Here is a 21,860-nt window from a genome sequence, read left to right as displayed (position 1 = left end):
CTGCTGTCACTATATAGTCAGTTTTCTCATATACTGTTTTTCTTGAACTTAAACAACAGGGGACATTGCGAAATATTTGTATCGAAGCAGAGGCAGAATTGTTGGGGTAGTGAAAATACCGAACTATTCCATGGAATCTGATGAATCCGTTTGCCTACGGAAATCAAATATTACGGGGAAATCCAAGAATATGAAAAGAAAAACGAAACTACAGAGGAATACACTAAGGTTACAAGACACCACTTTCGGCTTATGTTTTTATTTACACAATACCACCTAAACACAGAGACTGATAAGGACTTCCTCTTCTACTTCCTAGCTCGTGAGTAGGAATTACAGTCAGTAGGCTCTTTAGTGCGCGTTAGAGTTGACAGCATTCGGACGCAAGAATGGATTAGCGCATTCGGAGGGGATCCTACCCTACGTTATTTATTACAAAGAATAAGGTAAGCACATCGTTATTACGCTATTTCAAACAAATAATGATCAGTTTATATTTGCTATTTGTTAGTGACTAGTTATGTTGAGTGTTCAGTGTTGGGAGGGCAATTGGTTGATGTAGTCTACACTCGAGTACATTCTTCTTCACTTCATTGTATATAGACTTATTTTTCTACTGTATTATTGACTGTATGTTTAGTTTATTCCATGTGTAACTCTGTGTTGTTGTATGTGTCAAATTGCTATGCTTTATATTGGCCATGACGCAGTTGCAAATGAGAACTTGTTCTCAACTAGCCTACCTGATTAAATAAAGGTGAAATAAAAATACAACTTTAAAAAAAAACACTTAGCGATAACCTACAGCAGGGTTCCCCAACTGCCCCGCGAGTGATTTCATTGGCCACCCAAGTTTTCTAAAAACATTAGACTGTAAAAACACGAGCAAATAATCTAGAAGTGATTTTAATTTAAGAAATCTGTTCAAAAGTATTCCCACGCACAATAGAGAGGTATGTGATTGTATACAAGGTTTGAAATGTTTTAGTCAGATATTATATCTGTTTGGGCTTCTTGCGGTCAATTTGCAATCTACAAATTATATGTCATTATTTTCCAGCCCATATTGGAATTTCAATTGCCTAATGAATCATCACCATTCTATTTCAGAACCCAGCAGAACCTAGAATATCAAAATGGATTACAAATATGCCAATGCTGGAATAGAACTCTTGCTGTCTCACATGAACATAGAGGATATCATTGGCGCTGTTGAGCATCTCTATCACACCGAGGAGGAAGAGACTGGGGCATTGAGTGAAGAAGGTCTCTCTCAGGAGGAGATGGATGAGAACGAGGAGACTGTGAATGATTCGGGGGACGAAGTGACAGGGGTAACAGGAGGGACCCAGGGCACACAGCAGGGGAACGGTGGTGGTATGGTCAGGTACGGGACGGTGTCGGACTTGCTCTCCTTCGTCAACCTGATCTCTAACATGCAACCAGAAGCACTGCAGCACCAGACTGAGGAGATGGGCGTGTTACTGAACAAGGTGAGACTTCAGGATATTTGTGTTTTTTTTTTTGTATGTTTTTGTATCTGTCCCTACAAAGGTCTCATTAGATACTTTTGGTCATGTAGTGTACAGTATGTGGATATCTCAATCCAAAATGTTAGAACATTGCTGCAGGGACTTGCATTAATGAGGTTGGGTACTGGTGTTTGGCGATTAGGTCTGGCTCGCAGTCGGCGTTCCAATTCATCCCAAAGGTATTCAATGGGGTTGAGGTCAGGGCTCTGTGCAGGCCAGTCAAGTTCTTCCACACCGATTTCGAAAAACCATTTCTGTATTGACCTCGCTTTGTGCACGGTGACATTGTCATGTTGAAACAGGAAAAGGCCTTCCCCAAACTGTTGCCACAAAGTTGGAAGCACAGAATCGTCTAGAGAATGTCATTGTACGCTGTAGCATTAAGATTACCCTTCACTGGCACTAAGGGGCCCGAACAATAAAAAACAACCCCAGACCATTATTCCTCCTCCACCAAACTTTACAGTTGGAACTATACATTCGGGCAGATATCGTTTTCCCGGCGTCCGCCAAACCCAGATTAATCCATCGGACTGCCAGCTGGTGAAGCGTCATTCATCACTCCAGAGAACGCATTTCCACCGCTCCAGAGTCCAATGGCGGCGAGCTTTACACCACTTCAGCCGACGCTTGGCATTGCGCATGGTGATCTTATTCTTGTGTGTGGTTGCTCGGCCATGGAAGCCCATTTCATGAAGCTCCTGACGAGCAGCTCTTGTGCTGACGTTGCTTCCAGAGGCAGTTTGGAACTTGGTAATGAGTGTCGCAACCAAGGACAGACTATTTTTACGCACTGCGCTTCAGCACTCGGCGGTCCCGTTCTGTGAGCTTGTGTTGTATAGTCCCGTTCTGTAAGCTTGTGTGGCTGAGCAGTTGTTGCTCCTAGACGTTTCCACTTCACAATAACAGCACAGTTGACCGGGGCAGCTCTAGCAGGGGAGAAATGTGATGAACTGGCTTATTGGAAAGGTGGCATCCTATGATGGTGCAACGTTGAAAGTCTCTGAGCTCTTCGGTAAGGCCCTTCTACTGCCAATGTTTGTCTATTGAGATTGTGTGGCTGTGTGCTAGATTTTATACACCTGTCAGCAATGGGTGTAGCTGAAATAGCCGAATCCACTAATGTGAAGGGGTGTCCACATACTTTTGTATAGATAGTGTATCAAAGCTTATTTGTCATATGCAAAGGACAATGACATCTTAGAAGTGGCATTGTGTGATTGAAACTGTCTGTTAGTCAGTCAGTCTGTCTGTTTGTCTGCGTCTATGTGTATGTATGTGGTCAAGTATAGACAATCTGTCTGTAGGGTTATTTAAAGCCTTTACTGGTTCAGCAGCACCTTTCACACTGTATTTCACTACTTCTGTGCAGAAACACATGGTGCTGAAAAAGGGACGCTATCGCATCGATTTGGATGTACTTCTGTTTCCATGGATGTGGACCTACAAGACTCCAGGCTCTGGCGGCCATGTTCCAAAGGGCTCATTTGGGAAAGTCCACTTGGCCCAGGATACCGTTACCAGGAAGCGAATGGCATGCAAACTGGTGAGTCAATGAGTCCGCGTGCAGGAATGTCTGGCACGTTTGCAGAGTGGATTTCTCGAAACTGCCGCTGGCTGATCTGTGCCAAGATTGATTTCTGACAGGAAGTTTTGTTTTCAAAGCAATAGAAACTAATTTGTTAGGACAATATAAAAGCAGAATGTCACATGTGTAGTCAGTCAGGTCTTTGCACCCAAAAACTTTGAAAGCTGCAACAGAACATCTAGAAAGAGGAACACTATGTACTGTAGAAAGAGAAAAATATTTATCTGCGACATCTCAAAAGCCAGTATTGCAGATAGATAGAAACTGAAAGTATTTGTCTGGTTACCCCACAGGAAACCCCCCACGCTAGTCTATTGCAGGGCCTAATCCCCAATCTATCTCCTTAGTGCTGAGTGTCAAGCAGAGACGCATCAGGTCCCATTTTTACAGTCTTTGGTATGACCCGGCCAAGGTTTGAACTCCCAACTTTCCAATCTGAGGCAGGCACTCTAATCACAATGGTACTTCACCTGGGGTAGAAGAGGATATGGCATTTTATACAGTATTATTTCTGCCCACAAATAGTTACACACGATGGGAGTGGCTTCCTGGTCTGGCTATTCTATCGTCAGTGGAATGTTTACATACTAAAGACTTTGTAAATACTTTGCATAATAGACATACTTTACTGTACATGTCTAAATCTCTTTTTAAATATAATGTCTATAGAATGTTCTTTATGCCTTAATGGTTCTATTCATGCTACTAGATCCCCATGGCGCATTTCAAACCAGCCGATGTGGAGATCCAGGCCCGGTTCCGTCACGAGAACATTGCAGAGCTCTACGGTGCTCTCCTCTGGGACCAGAACATCCATCTGTTCATGGAGGCCGGCGAGGGAGGCTCGGTTCTGGAGAAACTGGACAGCTGTGGACCCATGAGGGAGTTTGAGATCATCTGGGTTACCCAGCAGGTCCTCAGGGGCCTGGAGTATCTGCACTCTCACAATGTCATCCACCACGACATCAAACGTGAGTGGATAGTGCCCAAAACAAACGTTAAAAAATGCACATTAGTACACTCAATTAGTAAGCATTAGAGTTAGAGCAAGTTAAAGGCCTATAGCCTCTGCTTTTACCACGGTTTAGAAACTCAGTTTTTCTCATTCTAGCCCCAAAAACATCAAAAATGGAACCCAGGTATGTGTCCAAAACACATGCACACTAGTAGTATATGTGTCCCCTCAACTGGGCCCAAGCTGGTTAAATCAACGTTGTTTCAACATCATTTGTCAGTATATTATGACATGGAAAATACATTGGATTTGAAAAAAGTTGTTTTGAGGGTAACATTTCATCCACAGGATTATGCCATCACGGTAACCAATTTTCAACAGATACAAACTTTGTATAAAATATGTTGAATTTGTACCTTTGAAACAACGTCAGATCTTCAACGTAATATCCACTATAAGAAAAGAACTGTAGGCTGGGCTGCACCTCCTACTGGAGAGTCGATCTATCTACAGCAGTGTTTATTTCTGTCTCCCATCCAGGGTTTTAACCCAGCCCAGCTTAGCTTTGATATTTGTCACTGACTATTACCAATGTGCTTTCGTGAGAATTGTTGTGGAGAAGTCTACACTTAATAGATTCACTGGCGCTATCAAATGAATTCCAAACATTAAGTTCAACAGAGCAAATGAAATGTAACCATACTTTATGAATCATACATCCTCAATGATGCTATTTAGGCCTATATAGCATTTGAGCAGTCATCAACAGATATTGTTTAAATTCAGCCCTTGTGGGCCTAGGATTTCAAATGGAATATACAGGGTAATAATATATGTTGGATTCACGTCTCCATCTCAACCAAAAATGGAAGTTAAAGAATTTAAAGTTTGCTTTGATTTAGTCCTATTCCTTTACCTAGATTTTTGGTCAAAATGGAGACGTGAATCCGACATGTCAATTATTAATTTGTAGACAAACTGGAATTATAGCAAGACTCATTGGCAAAGATGGAACTATCTCCTTCAAAATTTCATATTTGGTTGTGTTGACAACCAAACACAATTCAATATCACTTTTGCAATACAGTAAATAGCCTATTAACTGTTGACAAGTTAACAAATTACATGTTGGATTCACATCTCCAGCTCAACCAAAAATAAAAGTTAAAGAATAGGATTAAGCCAGTGGATCAGAGGGAACTATCCAAGCAGTAGAATTGTGTTTGATTGCATTGTCAACCAAACACAATTCAATATTACTTTTGTAAGATAGCCTTAACTTTAGGCTATTTACTATCTTACAAACTAATGTAACATTCAACTTTAAAATGAGTAACACATCCATGGCCACATTTTGAAGTTACTGTAACAAATGTATTTTTATATAATCGTGGAAAGTGTGCACGTTCAGGGTTGAAGGTCTTTGGAAACCTAAACAATTGCTATAATAATCTGCACAGATTCTCAAATGACATTGTTCACTTGCACCATGTACTTTAATGTAATCTCAACTAACTGCAATCCAGTTCATTTGGTTGTGCTATTAGATGAAGCAGTGATGACACATTTAAGTTGTTGTATAAACAAAATATATGACATTGTAGTCCCATTTGAACTTTGGTGTGCTTTTAAATGGTTGAAAGTGCAGTTTAGGTGGTAACTAAACCAAAAATCAGACATTGATTTTCTATTGGAATTTGGTTGTGCTTTTACATGGTTGAAAGCATAGTGATAACATATTGGGAAAATAGGTTGAAATCTCATTGATCAACGTATGTAACCAATATTGCCCAATGCTCCACATTGAAATGACATGGTGTGCCCAGTGGGCTGTGACTGTCATTATCCACTTCCTGTCAAATGTAACCAAGATAGGAAAGGACTTTAGAGTAAACTGCACCTTGAACCAACGGCTTCATAGGAAACTCAACCACAGACAACTAAAGAAACCACGTGAGCCTTGTAAGAAGGCAGGATGAAGCTGTGGTGTTGCTGACGGTGTTCAGGTCACTCAGGTAGCTAACGTTTTTATAGGTGTTGTCCCAAATGGCACCCTATCCCCTATTTAGTGCACTACCTTTAACCTGGTCAAAAGTAGTGCACTATATAGGGAATAGGGAGCCACTTGGGGCAAAACCCAGTATCTGCTTAGCTAGCTACTGAAGTTGCTGAAACACAGGATTTTAGAGCGAGATAGATTAGATAGCAAGGCTAGGGCTGCAGGCAGGTGGCGGTGAGCTAACAGTCTCTTGTGACAGACTGCTACCATAATTGGAGTAGCGCAGCGCTGTCCATCGCACGTGAGATTTGCTTCCAAGATTGTAGTGAGCTAAAGTCAATCACAACACAGCATTCAAAGCTCTGTGGAGCTACAGCTAACATCAGTCAAAACTGTGTTGATAAATGCATTTTTATTTAACCTTAATTTAACCATGAAAAGACCTTTGAGGTTAGAAACCCCTTTTTTGAGGGGGACCTGGCAAGAGGTCAGCAGGAAGTAGTCAGCGTGTACATACGACACGAGCACAATACTGTAAATTAAAAACAATTACAATGGTCAGCAACATTTTCCTCTATCAGAGCTTTAAACTCAGCAAGCGATATCCTCTCTTCCAGTAAATGTATTGTAATAACGTTAACTTTATAATGTGGGGTGTTCCCTAGTAAAGGTTATACTATCTATAGGGGTTAATGTGTTGCAATGAACTTTAAACAAAGACCTGTGGACCAGTCTATTATCATTCAGTCAGTCAATCAGGGCTTGGCTAAAGACTAAATGCACTATATGTAGCATCTGGAAATTCCAGTCAGACCCTCCCACCTTCCCTGCAGCAGGGTTGACTGTAGGGCTGCTTAGAAGAAACCAGTGAGTTATGACTTTCTGACGTGGCACTGTGGTCTTGTGCTCTTCCTGTCCAGTCAAAGGCTACATCCCAAATGGCTCCCTATGAAGTACCCTATTCCCTATGTAGTGCCTATAGGACTTTGGTCAACAGTGCACTATATCGGGAATAGGGTGCTATTTGGGACACACAGAAATATGTAATGTTACCTCGGTGAGGTAAGGGATCAGGGGGGCAAGGAGGGAGAGGAGGTTTGGGAAAAGCCTGCTTATTAATTCTAACTGTCAAATTCTGTGCCAAAACCCTGAAAGATGTTTGACTTCAGTAATGACTTTTAAACGCTTTAGTTCCCTTTTTCTTTAAGCTCAGTCAAAAGCCATTCAGAGACTCAACATGCCTCATAGCATGCTCTGTGTGTACTTTAATTTTACATCAGTGCAAATGTTGATACTTCTCATTTCCTTAAATGTACATACAGTTCCTATCACATATCACATACAGTGGGGAGAACAAGTATTTGATACACTGACGATTTTGCAGGTTTTCCTACTTACAAAGCATGTAGAGGTCTGTAATTTTTATCATAGGTACACTTCAACTGTGAGAGACGGAATCTAAAACAAAAATCCAGAAAATCACATTGTATGATTTTTAAGTAATTAATTTGCATTTTATTGCATGACATAAGTATTTGATCACCTACCAACCAGTAAGAATTCCGGCTCTCACAGACCTGTTAGTTTTTCTTTAAGAAGCCCTCCTGTTCTCCACTCATTACCTGTATTAACTGCACCTGTTTGAACTCGTTACCTGTATAAAAGACACCTGTCCACACACTCAATCAAACAGACTCCAACCTCTCCACAATGGCCAAGACCAGAGAGCTGTGTAAGGACATCAGGGATAAAATTGTAGACCTGCACAAGGCTGGGATGGGCTACAGGACAATAGGCAAGCTGCTTGGTGAGAAGGCAACAACTGTTGGCGCAATTATTCGAAAATGGAAGAAGTTCAAGATGACGTTCAATCACCCTCGGTCTGGGGCTCCATGCAAGATCTCACCTCGTGGGGCATCAATGATCATGAGGAAGGTGAGGGATCAGCCCAGAGCTACACGGCAGGACCTGGTCAATGACCTGAAGAGAGCTGGGACCACAGTCTCAAAGAAAACCATTAGTAACACACTACGCCGTCATGGATTAAAATCCTGCAGCACACGCAAGGTCCCCCTGCTCAAGCCAGCGCATGTCCAGGCCCGTCTGAAGTTTGCCAATGACCATCTGGATGATCAAGAGGAGGAATGGGAGAAGGTCATGTGGTCTGATGAGACAAAAATAGAGCTTTTTGGTCTAAACTCCACTCGCCGTGTTTGGAGGAAGAAGAAGGATGAGTACAACCCCAAGAACACCATCCCAACCGTGAAGCATGGAGGTGGAAACATCATTCTTTGGGGATGCTTTTCTGCAAAGGGGACAGGACGACTGCACCGTATTGAGGGGAGGATGGATGGGGCCATGTATCGCGAGATCTTGGCCAACAACCTCCTTCCCTCAGTAAGAGCATTGAAGATGGGTCGTGGCTGGGTCTTCCAGCATGACAACGACCCGAAACACACAGCCAGGGCAACTAAGGAGTGGCTCCGTAAGAAGCATCTCAAGGTCCTGGAGTGGCCTAGTCAGTCTCCAGACCTGAACCCAATTGAAAATCTTTGGAGGGAGCTGAAAGTCCGTATTGCCCAGCGACAGCCCCGAAACCTGAAGGATCTGGAGAAGGTCTGTATGGAGGAGTGGGCCAAAATCCCTGCTGCAGTGTGTGCAAACCTGGTCAAGAACTACAGGAAACGTATGATCTCTGTAATTGCAAACAAAGGTTTCTGTACCAAATATTAAGTTCTGCTTTTCTGATGTATCAAATACTTATGTCATGCAATAAAATGCAAATGAATTACTTAAAAATCATACAATATGATTTTCTGGATTTTTGTTTTGATTTTTCGTCTCTCACAGTTGAAGTGTACCTATGATAAAAATTACAGACCTCTACATGCTTTGTAAGTAGGAAAACCTGCAAAATCGGCAGTGTATCAAATACTTGTTCTCCCCACTGTATGTCAAGAGCAATTTTAGCAAATGATAGAAGAAATGTTGACCTTGTGACAAACATTTAACAGAGTAGCAAGTTAGCACACACTATATTAGGCTCTGAGATTATACTGTATCTTGCAGCACATATTCTTTAGCTTTGACATGGCTGGACTGCACAGCTTTTTTGGTGAATCTCACTCACCCTCCCTCCCTCCCTCCCCCCTTTCTCTATTCAGCCAGCAACATCGTTCTGATGTCAGACAAAGCGGTGCTGGTGGACTTTGGCCTGACGGTACAGATGACAGAGGAGTTGTACACCCCTAGGGACCTGCGCGGCACAGAGGTAAGGGACTCTGCTGTCCTGTCTGCTCTCTTCAACACCCTCAGGCCTATGACATAACAACAAAAGACACTCTTAGGCCTATGACATAACAACAAAAGACACTCTTAGGCCTATGACATAACAACAAAAGACACTCTTAGGCTTATGACATAACAACAAAAGACACTCTCAGGCCTACGACATGACCTACAGGGTTAGGGTCAATTCATTTTCAATTCAGTCAATTCATTTTTGGGGGGGGGGGGGGGAATTCCAGTTTACTTCCTGGTGACCTATGACATGACAACAACAAGAGCAACTTCTTACTTCGTGAGAAGTTCAATATGTGTGTTTACTAGAAGGTAAAGCAGCAGTTTTCCGTTCCAAATTGAGATCAAGCGATGCCTCAGGGGACTCTGAAAATGATTTAGTTAGTAGACGAGTCAGTGTTTGTCTCACAGTGTCCCATAGTAAAGGAAAAGGTGCAGGGGAATCACATCAAACACGAAGAGATATTGTATAGGTTTATAGGTGGACCATAGGTTTTGTGTGCAATGCATAGGCTACAGAGTTGTCTCAAATTGACATTGTTTATCAGTAATAATACAGTAGGTTGAAAGCCTTTGAACACTAGCATTTTCAGATTCCAATTTACATCCTTATTCACAGTTGGGAAAATCTTGGAGGAGGCATTCACTCTGTTCTTTCTCATGACCCTCCCTCTGCTCATCGTCCTCTTCCTAATCCTCTCCTCAATCCTCTCCTCCCCTCTGTGGTAACCTATACCCCTGGTGGCTGAGTGGGAAAGTCCCAGGGCAGAGAGACAGACACCCAGCATTAATAACAGGGAGGGAGATAGCTAGCCAACAGAGTGGAGCTGCTGAGACTAGGCTGACATTAGCTAACATGGGGGCAGTCTGGAAATTCCAGTTGAGAGATGGACTCTGGTCTGATGTTTACTGTTTCACATTTCACAGACCGTACACAGTGCAGTTCCGAGCCTAACACCAGCCCAGCTGCTCTTAGGGTTCCTGTATTAATACATAGTCATAGAGACACTGTATTATTCATTTTATAACTGTTATGATTATGATTATCACTGGCAACATGACTACATAACATTTTTTACATTTGATGAAGAAAAATATTGGGTACTGTCCAAACACTTATTTTCTTATTCTACAATTGACATTATGCCATTGACCTTGTGAGTAACCATTGACCCTGTGAGTAACTGTTGTCTTGTGTTTTCTTCCTCAGATGTATATGAGCCCGGAGGTGGTTCTGTGTCGAGGACACAACACCAAGACGGATATCTACAGTCTGGGCACCACCATTATCCACATGCAAACTGGCAGCCCGCCCTGGGTCAGGAGATACCCACGCAGGTCCTACCCATCCTACCTCTACATAGTAAGTGCCACTCTCCCTATCTCCCTCTCTACCCATCCTACCTCTACATAGTAAGCATCTCCTGATAGTAAAAAACAACAACTATTAGATGATTTATACACTTCCAATAAATGCACAAATATATAAAGTAGTGAAAGTAGTGTAGCAGAAGTTGTTTCTGCATAGTCACTCCACTAAGTAATGGGACAATGGAAAGTGAATGGATGAGTGAATGTTGAACATACAGGCCTTCCTCTTGCTACACTGACAGGGCTGAAGGAGGGGAAACCCCCACTTATAGCCAGTCTTTGAAAAAAACAGATTTTTTCATCACCCAGTTTAGATTTCCACAGCATTGGCCTAGATTCTTGCAAGATCATTTCTCAAACATCATGTGATCCCTTAACATGACTGTCTGCGTCCCAAATGGCACCCTATTCCCTGTATGGAGCACTACTTCTGACCAGAGCCTTATGGGCCCTGGTCAAAAGTAGTGCACTTTATTGGGAATAAGTTGCCATTTGGATTCTGTCTCTGGCAAATATTATCAGCATACTTTTTCAGGCTCAGTACACACGTTCTGTTTTGCTTTTAACAGTGTTTTTCATTATCACATTCTTGATTTGAAGAGGTCCTGTTTCTCTTTTTGGATTGGCTGCAGTTCCCGAACCTGACTTTCTGTTGCTAAAAATACTGAGATTTCTGCTTATGCGGGATCCAATAGCCTATGTCCTTTCAGCTGCTGCTCAGTGTGCAGTCACTCCATGACTCCGCTGCCGCCTGTACACAAAACAGTTTGAACAAATGTAGTTATTTGTCTGTTGTAATATTAGGCTATTGCAAACATAAGCACGGCACAAACAGGTTGTTTAGCAATTCGATTTTATTCCAGGATTCAAGGTTTCTGGAAAACCAGGGAATTTATTGAAAGTTCAAGGAATTTTGCAACCCTAGTTGTACATCAAACTTGTTTTACACTCGGGAAGTTGTGCCCAGAGATGGCATGAGTTGCAGGATAGCTTTTAGTCTCACCTAGCCATCACCATGACTAAAAAGACAAGGAATGCTTATAGTGATGGTGGCTAGGTCTCGCCTAACCTGACATCGCATCCTCACATTCCGTAGAAGACTGGTGTGTGAAACTGTTGCATCAGACCTAGTTGGGTTGTTTCCTTTAAAAAGAGCAGTGTTGGGTTGTCGATGCTGGGTTATTGAGAAATGACCCAGCGGGTCAGATCGGAAGACTGGAGGCGCAGTTTACTTGTTTTTAACCCAGCATTTTTTTTTTAGTGTAGAACTATAAGAATAGCTGTGAAACCCTAATTATAGGATCTATACGGTTCTACCACAGAATTAGAATGGCTTGACTACAATTATAATTCTATGGCTCCCCTCAGATCCACAAGCAGGCCCCTCCGCTGGAGGACATAGCAGAGGACTGCAGCGGTGCCATGAGGTCCTTCCTGGAGCGAGCCCTGGAGAGGAACCCTGCCCAGCGCAGCTCTGCAGCCGAGCTCCTGAGGGACGAGGCCATCAACCCTCCCAGGGAGGAACAGCCACGCTGTTGGAGCCTGGACTCAGCCCTGGTGGAGGCCTCCCACCCTCTGAGGCAGCACAGCCAGCAGCCTGACACCACACAGGGTAGGGACTTCTATATATATATTTCTCTTCCTGTTCTTTATCATCGTACTTCCCTAAAATATACTTTGTTCCTCATATTCCCTACAGAGGTAGGCAGGGACTTCAAATATGAACTGTGCTGTGGTAAAATGCCTACGCACTTCCTCATGCGGCACATACACACTAACATGTGTATGAAACTTCATGAGGGCTTATGTTACCAATAACTATACAATTCCCTTTTTTTTGCAGAATCGTCTCTGTACTCTGAGCCTGAGGACTCTGCCCACCTGAGGAGGAAGGGATCACTGTACATCGACCTGGGGGCAATGACTGGGTACTATAATCTAGTAAGAGGCCCCCCTGCTACAGAGTATGGCTAACCCTGAGCGTAACCCAAAGACACATTTAGTAAGACCTCTGACAGAAATTGGTCTGGTAAAGCTATAACTGTAACCTTTAACCTTAGCCTGGTACTAAGATAATGACTTTATTATCCCCATGGGGACATTTTGGTACTGGTGAACTGTTAGGTCAGAGACTCATGAAGACTCAATGGTGAATATGTGTCTGATATGTTTTGAAAGAGTCACCAGACGGACAGAGAGTTGGGTAGAGCAGGTGAAGTGGACCAATGTCTGGAGAGTGGTTTCTGTAGCTATCTTAGTTTGCCATCTCTCAACAGTGCTGAGCCTCATTGGTTGGAAGAGATGTGTTACTCAGTAACTCTGGGTTTCATTGGTTAACAGTGGAATCAGCGACATCTTGTGATGTGCTCTGTAGATACATGATATATTAGCATGTTTTACAAGTTTGTTTCTTGCTCTCTTAAAAATAAAGGTGCAAGTTGGAACCAAACAAATTCTCGAGAGCGATGCCATAGGGGAACCATGTTAGGGTCTCTGAAGAACCATGAATAGGATGGTTCTTTGAACAACCATACCAAAAGCCAAAACCGGTGTAGGGTTTTAAGCCTTATTTGCATATTTCCCAGGGTGCCTTTCGAGTGAATATTAGAGTTAAAAGTACTACCCATGACTGTGTTTGCTAGTGATAAAGACATGCTTGTTGCATTCATTCATTTTAAGCCCTGTGGCTTCCCCAAGATAAATCCTAAGTGAATATGTTGTCATTAAAATCAAATTATTTAAAACAATACTTATTTCATAAGGCCTTTTTTGAGTGCCTAGTTGTGGCCTGAAACTCATAGTTTACAGGCCACAATATGCTGGCTTTATAAGTAATGTGTAATTCCTATTGGAATCCAGCCAGACTGGGGATATTCAACATTTGACACTTTTATTCACCCACAACCTGCCTTCAAAATGACTGCCAGGGTTGGGGAGACTAAGATACTCATATCTTAAACATCTAAACTGGAACAACCATTTCAGCAACGGGTGCAATGAGTCCAAGTAACAGATTGGATTTGTTTACAAAAATTTATGTTATTTATATTTGAGTAGCATACGATTTATGAATCAATCAATGTGCATGCAAAAACATTTTAAAAGAAATCTGCCTGCACTAGGGCCTGCTGGGAAATATGATAATGATGGGCGTGGTTTTGGTTCAACTCTGGTTATTAACACCAACACTGGGGTTCTTTTACACTACTGAGTGTTCATTTACCTCTACAGTGTTAATTTAACTTGAATCAACACTAGAAATGTTACACTGAAAAATCAACACTAGTTAACACTGGCCAATTTACTGTGTGCTATGAAAGGGACACATCTGCAGGCTTCAATACTATTCAAAAACCTTTTGGAATTCTGAAGAACCATCAAGTTAAGAACCCCACACTTAACTCAAAGGTTCTTTATCGAGAAAGAGTTCCCCAAGGAACCTTCAGAGTTTAGGAAGAACCATTCAAAAACCTTTATTTTTTTTCTCAGCGTAAGGAAATGTCTGCATGTGTCTTATGATTGAGACATTCTGTGTGTCAATATGATTTCTGACAATGTATTTGCGTTTTGTACAAACCATATTATCTGAAGTTCTTAATGAACTTTTTGTTTGTTCCTGTGGAATCTGAATATTATATTTTGAGTACTTGCTATGCAAGTTACACCGTGTAGTACATGTGTAATCAATGATCTTTTACATGTATTTTACCTGTTGGATTTGTGGTTTTCTAATGAGATAAATGTCTATAGCATTTTGTAAATTGACTTCAGTCTCTTACACGGTACTTTGTCTCAATATGAAGTTGAATTACTGAATAACATGTCATATAATTCATCTGAATAAAATGAAAAAGTCAACACCTGTGTTTTTGTCATGTTAATGGCTAGATAAAATGGAAAGGGGACATCATATTGAAGGTATAGCTATCTGTTTCTATGGTGAGTGAGTGGGAGGTTTTCATTTCTGGTCAGCTTCCACTCTGTGTGATCCTGTCACAGCGCAGGCAGTCAGCTCATACACACAAACATCTGTAGTTACTAGTTCCTACTCTAAAATGTTTTTGAAGAATTGCAAATTGTTATTATAAAGTTTGCATACTATTCACATTACAACTCTTCCTTCGACTACTATGTGAGTGGGCTCCATCCAACATGCTCAAATGCTTCTGTTACACAACTACAGTATCCGTCTATGTGCTTTCTGGTACTTTGTGTATGAAGAACAGTTCCTTGATAGCATCGGAGATCAATTTCCTTATCAGGAAGCATGTCGCTCCAATCTCTCTGATGTCATGGTAACAGTGTGTGGGCAGGACCGGTGACAGGGCGAGGGCGGGTATCAACTAGGTATTCCCTGACCTCAGCTAACTATGACTAACACTGACCTGTGATGACCATATATGGCTGTATGAGTGGCTGAGATGCAGATAAACCTGCTACTGTAAATTCTGTGTTATTTACTAATAGATCTGAGGCAAACCCCTCTGACGATCACCATCCCCCACACAGTGAGTATCCCAAATGGCACCATATTCCCTACATAATGAACCCAATGGGCTCTGGTGAAAAGTAGTGCACTATATAGGGGATGGGGTGCTATTTGGGACATAACCAGTGTGAAAGGGAAGTGCACGCCCAGATAATGTGATAAATAGCTCACACCAACGTTCGCCTTGAGGTGGAATCTCTGAGAGAGAGAGAGAGAGAGAGAGAGAGAGAACAAACAGACCCCACATGGCCCCAGTACAGAACACAATTAGACCCAACCAAATCAGGAGAAAACAAAAAGATAATTACTTGACACATTGAATTAACAAAAAAACAGAGTAGACTAGAATGCTATTTGGCCCTAAACAGAGAGTACACAGTGGCAGAATATCTGACCACAGTGACTGACCCAAACTTAAGGAAAGCTTTGACTATGTGCAGACTCAGTGAACATAGCCTTGCTATTGAGAAAGGCCGACCATAGGCAGACCTGGCTCTCAAGAGAAGACAGGCTATGTGCACAATGCCCACAAAATGAGGTAGAAACTGAGCTGCACTTCCTAACCTCCTGCCAAATGTATGACCATATTAGAGATACATATTTCCCTCAGATTACACAGATACACAAAGAACTAGAAAACAAATCCAATTTTGATAAACTCCCATATCTACTAGGTGAAATACCACACTGTGCCATCACAGCAGCAAGATTTGTGACTTGTACAAGGCAACCTTTTGTACTTTCACTATTTGCACACAACATGACATTTGTAATGTCTTTATTCTTTTGGAACTTTTGTGAGTGTAATGTTTACTGTTCATTTTTATTGTTTATAATCTAGTTCACTTGCTTTGGCAATGTTAACATATGTTTCCCATGCCAATAAAGCCCTTAAATTGAAATTGAGAGATAGAGAACATAGCTGGTTTCTCATTATGAAGCTTTGGGTCAACTCATTATTGACACTGAGTCAGTCTTTGATCTTATCAGTGATGAACGTAGCAGGGGAATCCACTGAAGCCCATTTCATGTCGCTGTTTATCAATGAGCCCCCAAGGGAGAGTATGAGGTAAATCCGGTGATGTACACTGAGTATACAAAACATTAAGGACACCTGCCCTCTTCGTGACAGACTGCTGTGGTGACCATATCAACGCCAAACCGACAGTCATGAATCATGACAGCAGTAAAATTCCGCTGAGTGACCATTGAGTCACGGTAATCTCCTCTCCTGGTACTAAGGGCTCTATTGTCCCTCTAACCACTCTGACATCAATGCAATTGAAAATCACATCAAACACTTTGCTTTTAAAACTCACCTCACTGTGATTGATCGATTTGACAGGTTGAAACTAAGTGGAAAACATGGTCTTTGTGGATGTTCTTTAAAACCTAACACAATGAAATGGATAGCGCTTTCTAAGGTAATGATTAATTCAAAACACCCATATGCATAGGCCTATTAAAGTACTGAATGAAAATAATGATTGTGCCGTTATAAACCAAATAACTTCACAGATCTTCATTGTAAAGGGTTTAGACACTAACAGCTTACAGACGGTAGGTAATTAAGGTCACAGTTATGAAAACGTAGGACACTAAAGAGGACTTTCTACTGACTCTGAAAAACACCAAAAGAAAGATGCCCAGGGTTCTTGCTCATCTGCACGAATGTGCCTTAGGCATGCTGCAAGGAGGCATGAGGACTGCAGATGTGGCCAGGGCAATAAATTGCAATGTCCGTACTGTGAGATGCCTAAGACAGCACTACAGGGAGACAGGACGGACAGCTGATCGTCCTCGCAGTGGCAGACCACGTGTAGCAACAACAACTGCCCGAGTTACACCAGGAACACACAATCCGTCCATCAGTGCTCAGACTGAACCATGGACAGCCACATCATATTTAGCTTGTGTTGATTGGACAAAACAGTTTTTGGTATCTTTTAGTTATTAAACTAAGCAGAGGTGATTTGATGATGTTGAAATGTTGAAGTTGAAATGGTGCTGGAATAGTGGAGGCAGCTCCTGTTTTCTTTGCGACTTGCGGTAACTCTCTGTGGTTCTAAATCAATAGTTGTTCAGTGGTCTGACATGCCATTCCACTGAACCTGCCCCGGAGATGGTTCCTTATCCACTAAAGATCCTCCTCTGTGGGCTCTCGGGACAGAGTCCTCCACTGACTGCACCTGGTTGGGCACGGCTATCTTCATCCACTCGCATTCCACATCCATACAGATGATATTGTGAACCGTTAAAATAGGCTGCATGGCTTCACTGATGAACTCCACGGAGGCATTCCCATGTGGTAGAGAGAATCCCTGGTCACCTATAGAGACCTTCTAAGAGGAAGGATGTTAAGTGCCACATGTCTTTCACTGCATGACTTTGAACACCTTGAAATGCATTTTTTTTTAACCCTCGTGCTGTGTTCCGGTCGAATTGGACTGATTTACAAGTTCTAGTTAATTTAATATGATTGTCATAAGGTTCCATGACTTTGTCCACACAGGGCACCTGAACACACAAAATACATTTTGATGATTTTAATAAAATTTGGGGTGTTATATTTAACTTTTGTACACCTGTGGTGCTCCCGGTCAAAAATGACCGGTCATTAGAAATCAATGGGTGAGACTACAATTAGTGTATCAAATTTAGTTCAGGCACATGCCCATTCATCAGATGGACACACTTCCTTTCCCAGACCCCCACATGCATGTGTGTTTGAGCACACGCGCACACACACACACACACACACACCTCACTCCTCTTATTGGCTTCCATGGCAACCCCCACGGGAACCTTTCCCCAATAGAATCTTTCCCCCATGGGAACCACACACCTGTTGGCATTCTCACAAACAATCACAACATTATTTCAATAATATATAGACCTTTTCTCGCAGCTCTGGTATATAAAGGCCTTGCTCACAATTCATTCTGTGGCAGCACAATGACCAAGCGATATACTGTATGTGAGGCTCTTGATCATATCTTTGATCATGCCACTGTAGTCCTTGTTAAACTTTGACACAAGGTAGTCTGTGATAAATAGCACAATATGTTTCATCTGAGAATTTGTTATAGTCAAAATAATCCATAAAAAAAAACTGTCAGAATCCACCATTTGCCTCATGCAGCACGACACATCTTCACATAGAGTTGATCAGGCTGTTGATTGTGGCCTGTGGAATGTTGTCCCACTCCTCTTCAATGGCTGTACGAAGTTCCTGGATATTGGTGGGAACGGGAACACGTCAATCCAGAGCATCTAAAACATGCTCAATGGCTGACATGTCTGGTGAGAATGCAGGCAATGGAAGAACTGGGACATTTTCAAATTGTGTACAGTTTTGTGCGACATGGGGCCGTGCATTATCATGCTGAAACATGAGGCGATGGCGGTGGATGAATGGCCGGGATCTCGTCACTGTATCTCTGTGCATTCAATTTGCCATCAATAAAAAGGAGTGGCTGGTCTCAGAAGATCCCGCAGGTAGAGAAGCCGGATGTGGAGGTCCTGGGCTGGCGTGGTTAAACGTGGTCTGCGGTTGTGAGGCCAGTTGGACGTATTGCCGAATTATCTAAAATGACTTTGAAGGCGGCTTATGATAGATAAATTAACATAGAATTATCTGGCAACAGCTCTGGTGGACATTCCTGCAGTCAGCATGCCAATTGCACGCTCCCTCAAAACCTGAGACATCTGTGGCATTGTGTTGTGTGACAAAACAAAAATGTTTAGAGTAGCCTTTAAGGTGCATCTGTGTAATGATCATGCTGTTTAATGAGCTTATTGATATCTTTTGATTTCTAAGACATTCTAAGGTTTGTATCATCCACAACTAAAGTTACCAAATAACTCTAAATCTAGTTTATAGGACCGGTTTCAAATGATCACTTTTATGCTCAACATAGACATTTCATATGCGCACTCGCGCCGTAATGGGAAAATATCCTTTCTATTTTATTCAGCTAAGTTCAATTATATTCTTCTTACAATAAAATCATATAAAATAATGCCACGGGACTTAAACACATATCTTGTCTGCTAAATGAACAAGCCTGCAGCCTATGGCATGCCGTATAGCCAGATAACATGCATTTATGTTATCAACTAATTTTCTCTTCTTCTGAAATACATTTTCTTCATATCATAATGTTTCTTTAGACCTGACTAAAATAAATTAGGGATTTATTGTGATGGTGTTTATTAAATGTATCTATTATACTTTTTAAAATGTAGACATCCATACGGCGCGTATCAGCTGCTTGTATGGAGGCCTGGAGACGCTCAACGTATTTATGTTAACTAATGGTCAATTACTGTGAGACCAGCAGCCCTAGCAGCAACTCAATATTAGGTAAGTGTTCCTAATGTTTGCTATACTCAGTCTATATCAAATCAAAGTTTATTTATCATGTGCACCGAATACAACAGGTGTAGACCTTACAGGGAAATGCTTACTTACAGGCTCTAACCAATAGTGCAAAAAAGGTTTTAGGTGAAAAATAGGTAAGTAAAGAAATAAAACAACAGTAAAAAGACAGGCTATACACAGTAGCGAGGCGATAAAAGTAGCGAGGCTACATACAGACGACGGTTAGTCAGGCTGATTGAGGTAGTATGTACATGTAGATATGGTTAAAGTGACTGCATATATGATGAATAGAGAGTAGCAGTAGCGTAAAAGAGGGGTTGGCGGGTGGCGGGACACAATGCAGATAGCCCGGTTAGCCAATGTGTGGGAGCACTGGTTGGTCGGCCCAATTGAGGTAGTATGTATATGAATGTATAGTTAAAGTGGTTATGCATATATGATAAACAGAGAGTAGCAGTAGCGTAAAAAGAGGGGTTGGGGGGGGGGGGGGGGGCACACAATGCAAATAGTACGGGTAGCCATTTGATTACCTGTTCAGGAGTCTTATGACTTGGGAGTAAAAACTGTTGAGAAGCCTTTAGGTCCTAGACTTGGCACTCCGGTACCGCTTGCCATGCGGTAGTAGAGAACAGTCTATGACTGGGGTGGCTGGTGTCTTTGACAATTTTTAGGGCCTTCCTCTGACACCGCCTGGTGTAGAGGTCCTGGGGAAAGTGCAAGGGTAAAAGTGTGGGAGTTTGCTGAATGGGATGGTGTGGCGTTTGGGAAGTGGGGTGATAGCATGAGGAAATTGGAAGAGGTGGGGGAGTAAGTGGGTGTGATGCAGGAAGGAAGTAGGAAGATGTTGTAATGGTATTTTGGGTGTGGTGTGTTAATGGGGAGTCCAGAGGGTAGAAAATGTAATTAGTTCTCATGGGGTGGTGGTGATAAGGGTGTTGGGGATGGGTACTGTACTCGTGGAGGCCTTCAACATTATAAAATTTACTAACGTAGGCTATGTAGGCTATAGCCTACATTTCAGTTATTAGAAGAAAATGTGTTTAAAAACCCTGAGTTTACGATGAACTGAATGGTAGAACATTGGGAATTGAAGGTCTCTGATTGGGTCAAGGCTAGCCTGGGTAGGGTAGCAGTCTGTGCCATCATTCGACTCCTTGGCACTCCTTATGCCAAAAATGATTTGGTTAGGCCAGACAAGTCACGTCATTTCATTAAAATGACGTGGAAACAATGTTAATTCAACAGTGTGTGCCTAGTGGGTGACATTTGTTGCCCCCAATAACTCTTTTGCCGTATCCACAATAATATTCAACCGGCCATTTCTGCTTTCTACAATCCGAGTCATGTTGATAACCTTTCCAATGAAAGCTATAAGTCAAATTTATTTACTATCAAAGTGTCCTTTGACATTTATGGGAGCAATTTTTCTGAACAGGCCTCGAAAACATGTCAGGATTAGTAGAAGACCCAGTTCTGACAGTAGGTCCACTCACTACGGGAGCAGCCATGGTAGCTCCATCAGTCCACCGAGTAGTTCCACCAATCTGCCTTACAGCCTCTGCATATGAGACATCATGATTGATTCTATATCTCTGGGCCTCTCTCTGCACCTGGCATCAGCAAATGCTGCACCATGTTCCCCCCTACAATTACAACACTAAACCTTCACATTGTTCCCACAGTCACCGTAATTATGTTCCCCTCCACACTTGGCACATCTTTCCTTTACACTGAACAGCTGCTTGTCAATTCTTTGGCATTTAAAACACCGCAAAGGGGATGGGACAAATTCTGACATTGAAACTAAGGAATCCTGCCTATACTTTTTCAGACAAAATCTTCTCAACCTCAGTAGCAATGCTAAACTAAAAAAATCACTATGCCTCCCTTCAAATTTGATTTAATATCATCTATGCACATAGATAATGGGTTCCCCTGAACTTACCATAAGTAGTGGGTTCCCATGAACATAGCATCTGTGCTGAGCATGGCTAGCACAGAATATTAGCAGTCTAACATTTCCAATGAAGTTAGCTAGTTTTACTTCTCCTATCTCTTTCTTTACGTCATTGGTTAATGGGATAGGGTGTAGATGCGGCCCTGTGGTCACATAAAAGACCGTCACAACTTTCCACTCTGATACATCATTACTCTTGTTCCCTAACTTAACCATCATCACGCTCTCTCCACTAGGAAGCCTGGAGGCTCTTCTAGGCATGAAGATATTTTAAATGTCTAGGAA

The 21,860-nt window shown here is 42.1% G+C and overlaps 1 protein-coding gene across 1 annotated transcript; it reads left to right on the top strand.

Annotated features, from left to right (window-relative positions):
* The first annotated feature begins 89 nt into the window (after positions 1-89).
* LOC139583745 (mitogen-activated protein kinase kinase kinase 8-like) lies at positions 90-14,603 on the top strand. Its single transcript, XM_071415157.1, has 8 exons — positions 90-446; positions 1,111-1,493; positions 2,905-3,078; positions 3,830-4,091; positions 9,239-9,345; positions 10,585-10,737; positions 12,114-12,357; positions 12,589-14,603. Exons 2-8 carry the CDS (start codon positions 1,137-1,139, stop codon positions 12,717-12,719), a joined length of 1,428 nt encoding a protein of 475 aa, XP_071271258.1. The 5' UTR covers positions 90-446; positions 1,111-1,136; the 3' UTR covers positions 12,720-14,603.
* Positions 14,604-21,860: the final 7,257 nt, after the last annotated feature.

The sequence above is a fragment of the Salvelinus alpinus genome, chromosome 8 (genome assembly GCF_045679555.1).
Source record: "Salvelinus alpinus chromosome 8, SLU_Salpinus.1, whole genome shotgun sequence".
In the NCBI taxonomy this organism is placed as follows: domain Eukaryota; kingdom Metazoa; phylum Chordata; class Actinopteri; order Salmoniformes; family Salmonidae; genus Salvelinus; species Salvelinus alpinus.
This window is presented reverse-complemented; position numbering and strand designations above follow the sequence as displayed.

What these genes read in the sequence shown, in the direction of transcription:
- LOC139583745 (XM_071415157.1), top strand. Translation starts at nt 1,137, where the DNA reads ATGGATTACAAATATGCCAATGCTGGAATAGAACTCTTGCTGTCTCAC. An exon ending in TGGGCGTGTTACTGAACAAG is followed by an intron (nt 1,494 to 2,904) that starts GTGAGACTTCAG and finishes ACTTCTGTGCAG; the next exon opens with AAACACATGGTGCTGAAAAA. An exon ending in GCAGCCTGACACCACACAGG is followed by an intron (nt 12,358 to 12,588) that starts GTAGGGACTTCT and finishes TTTTTTTTGCAG; the next exon opens with AATCGTCTCTGTACTCTGAG.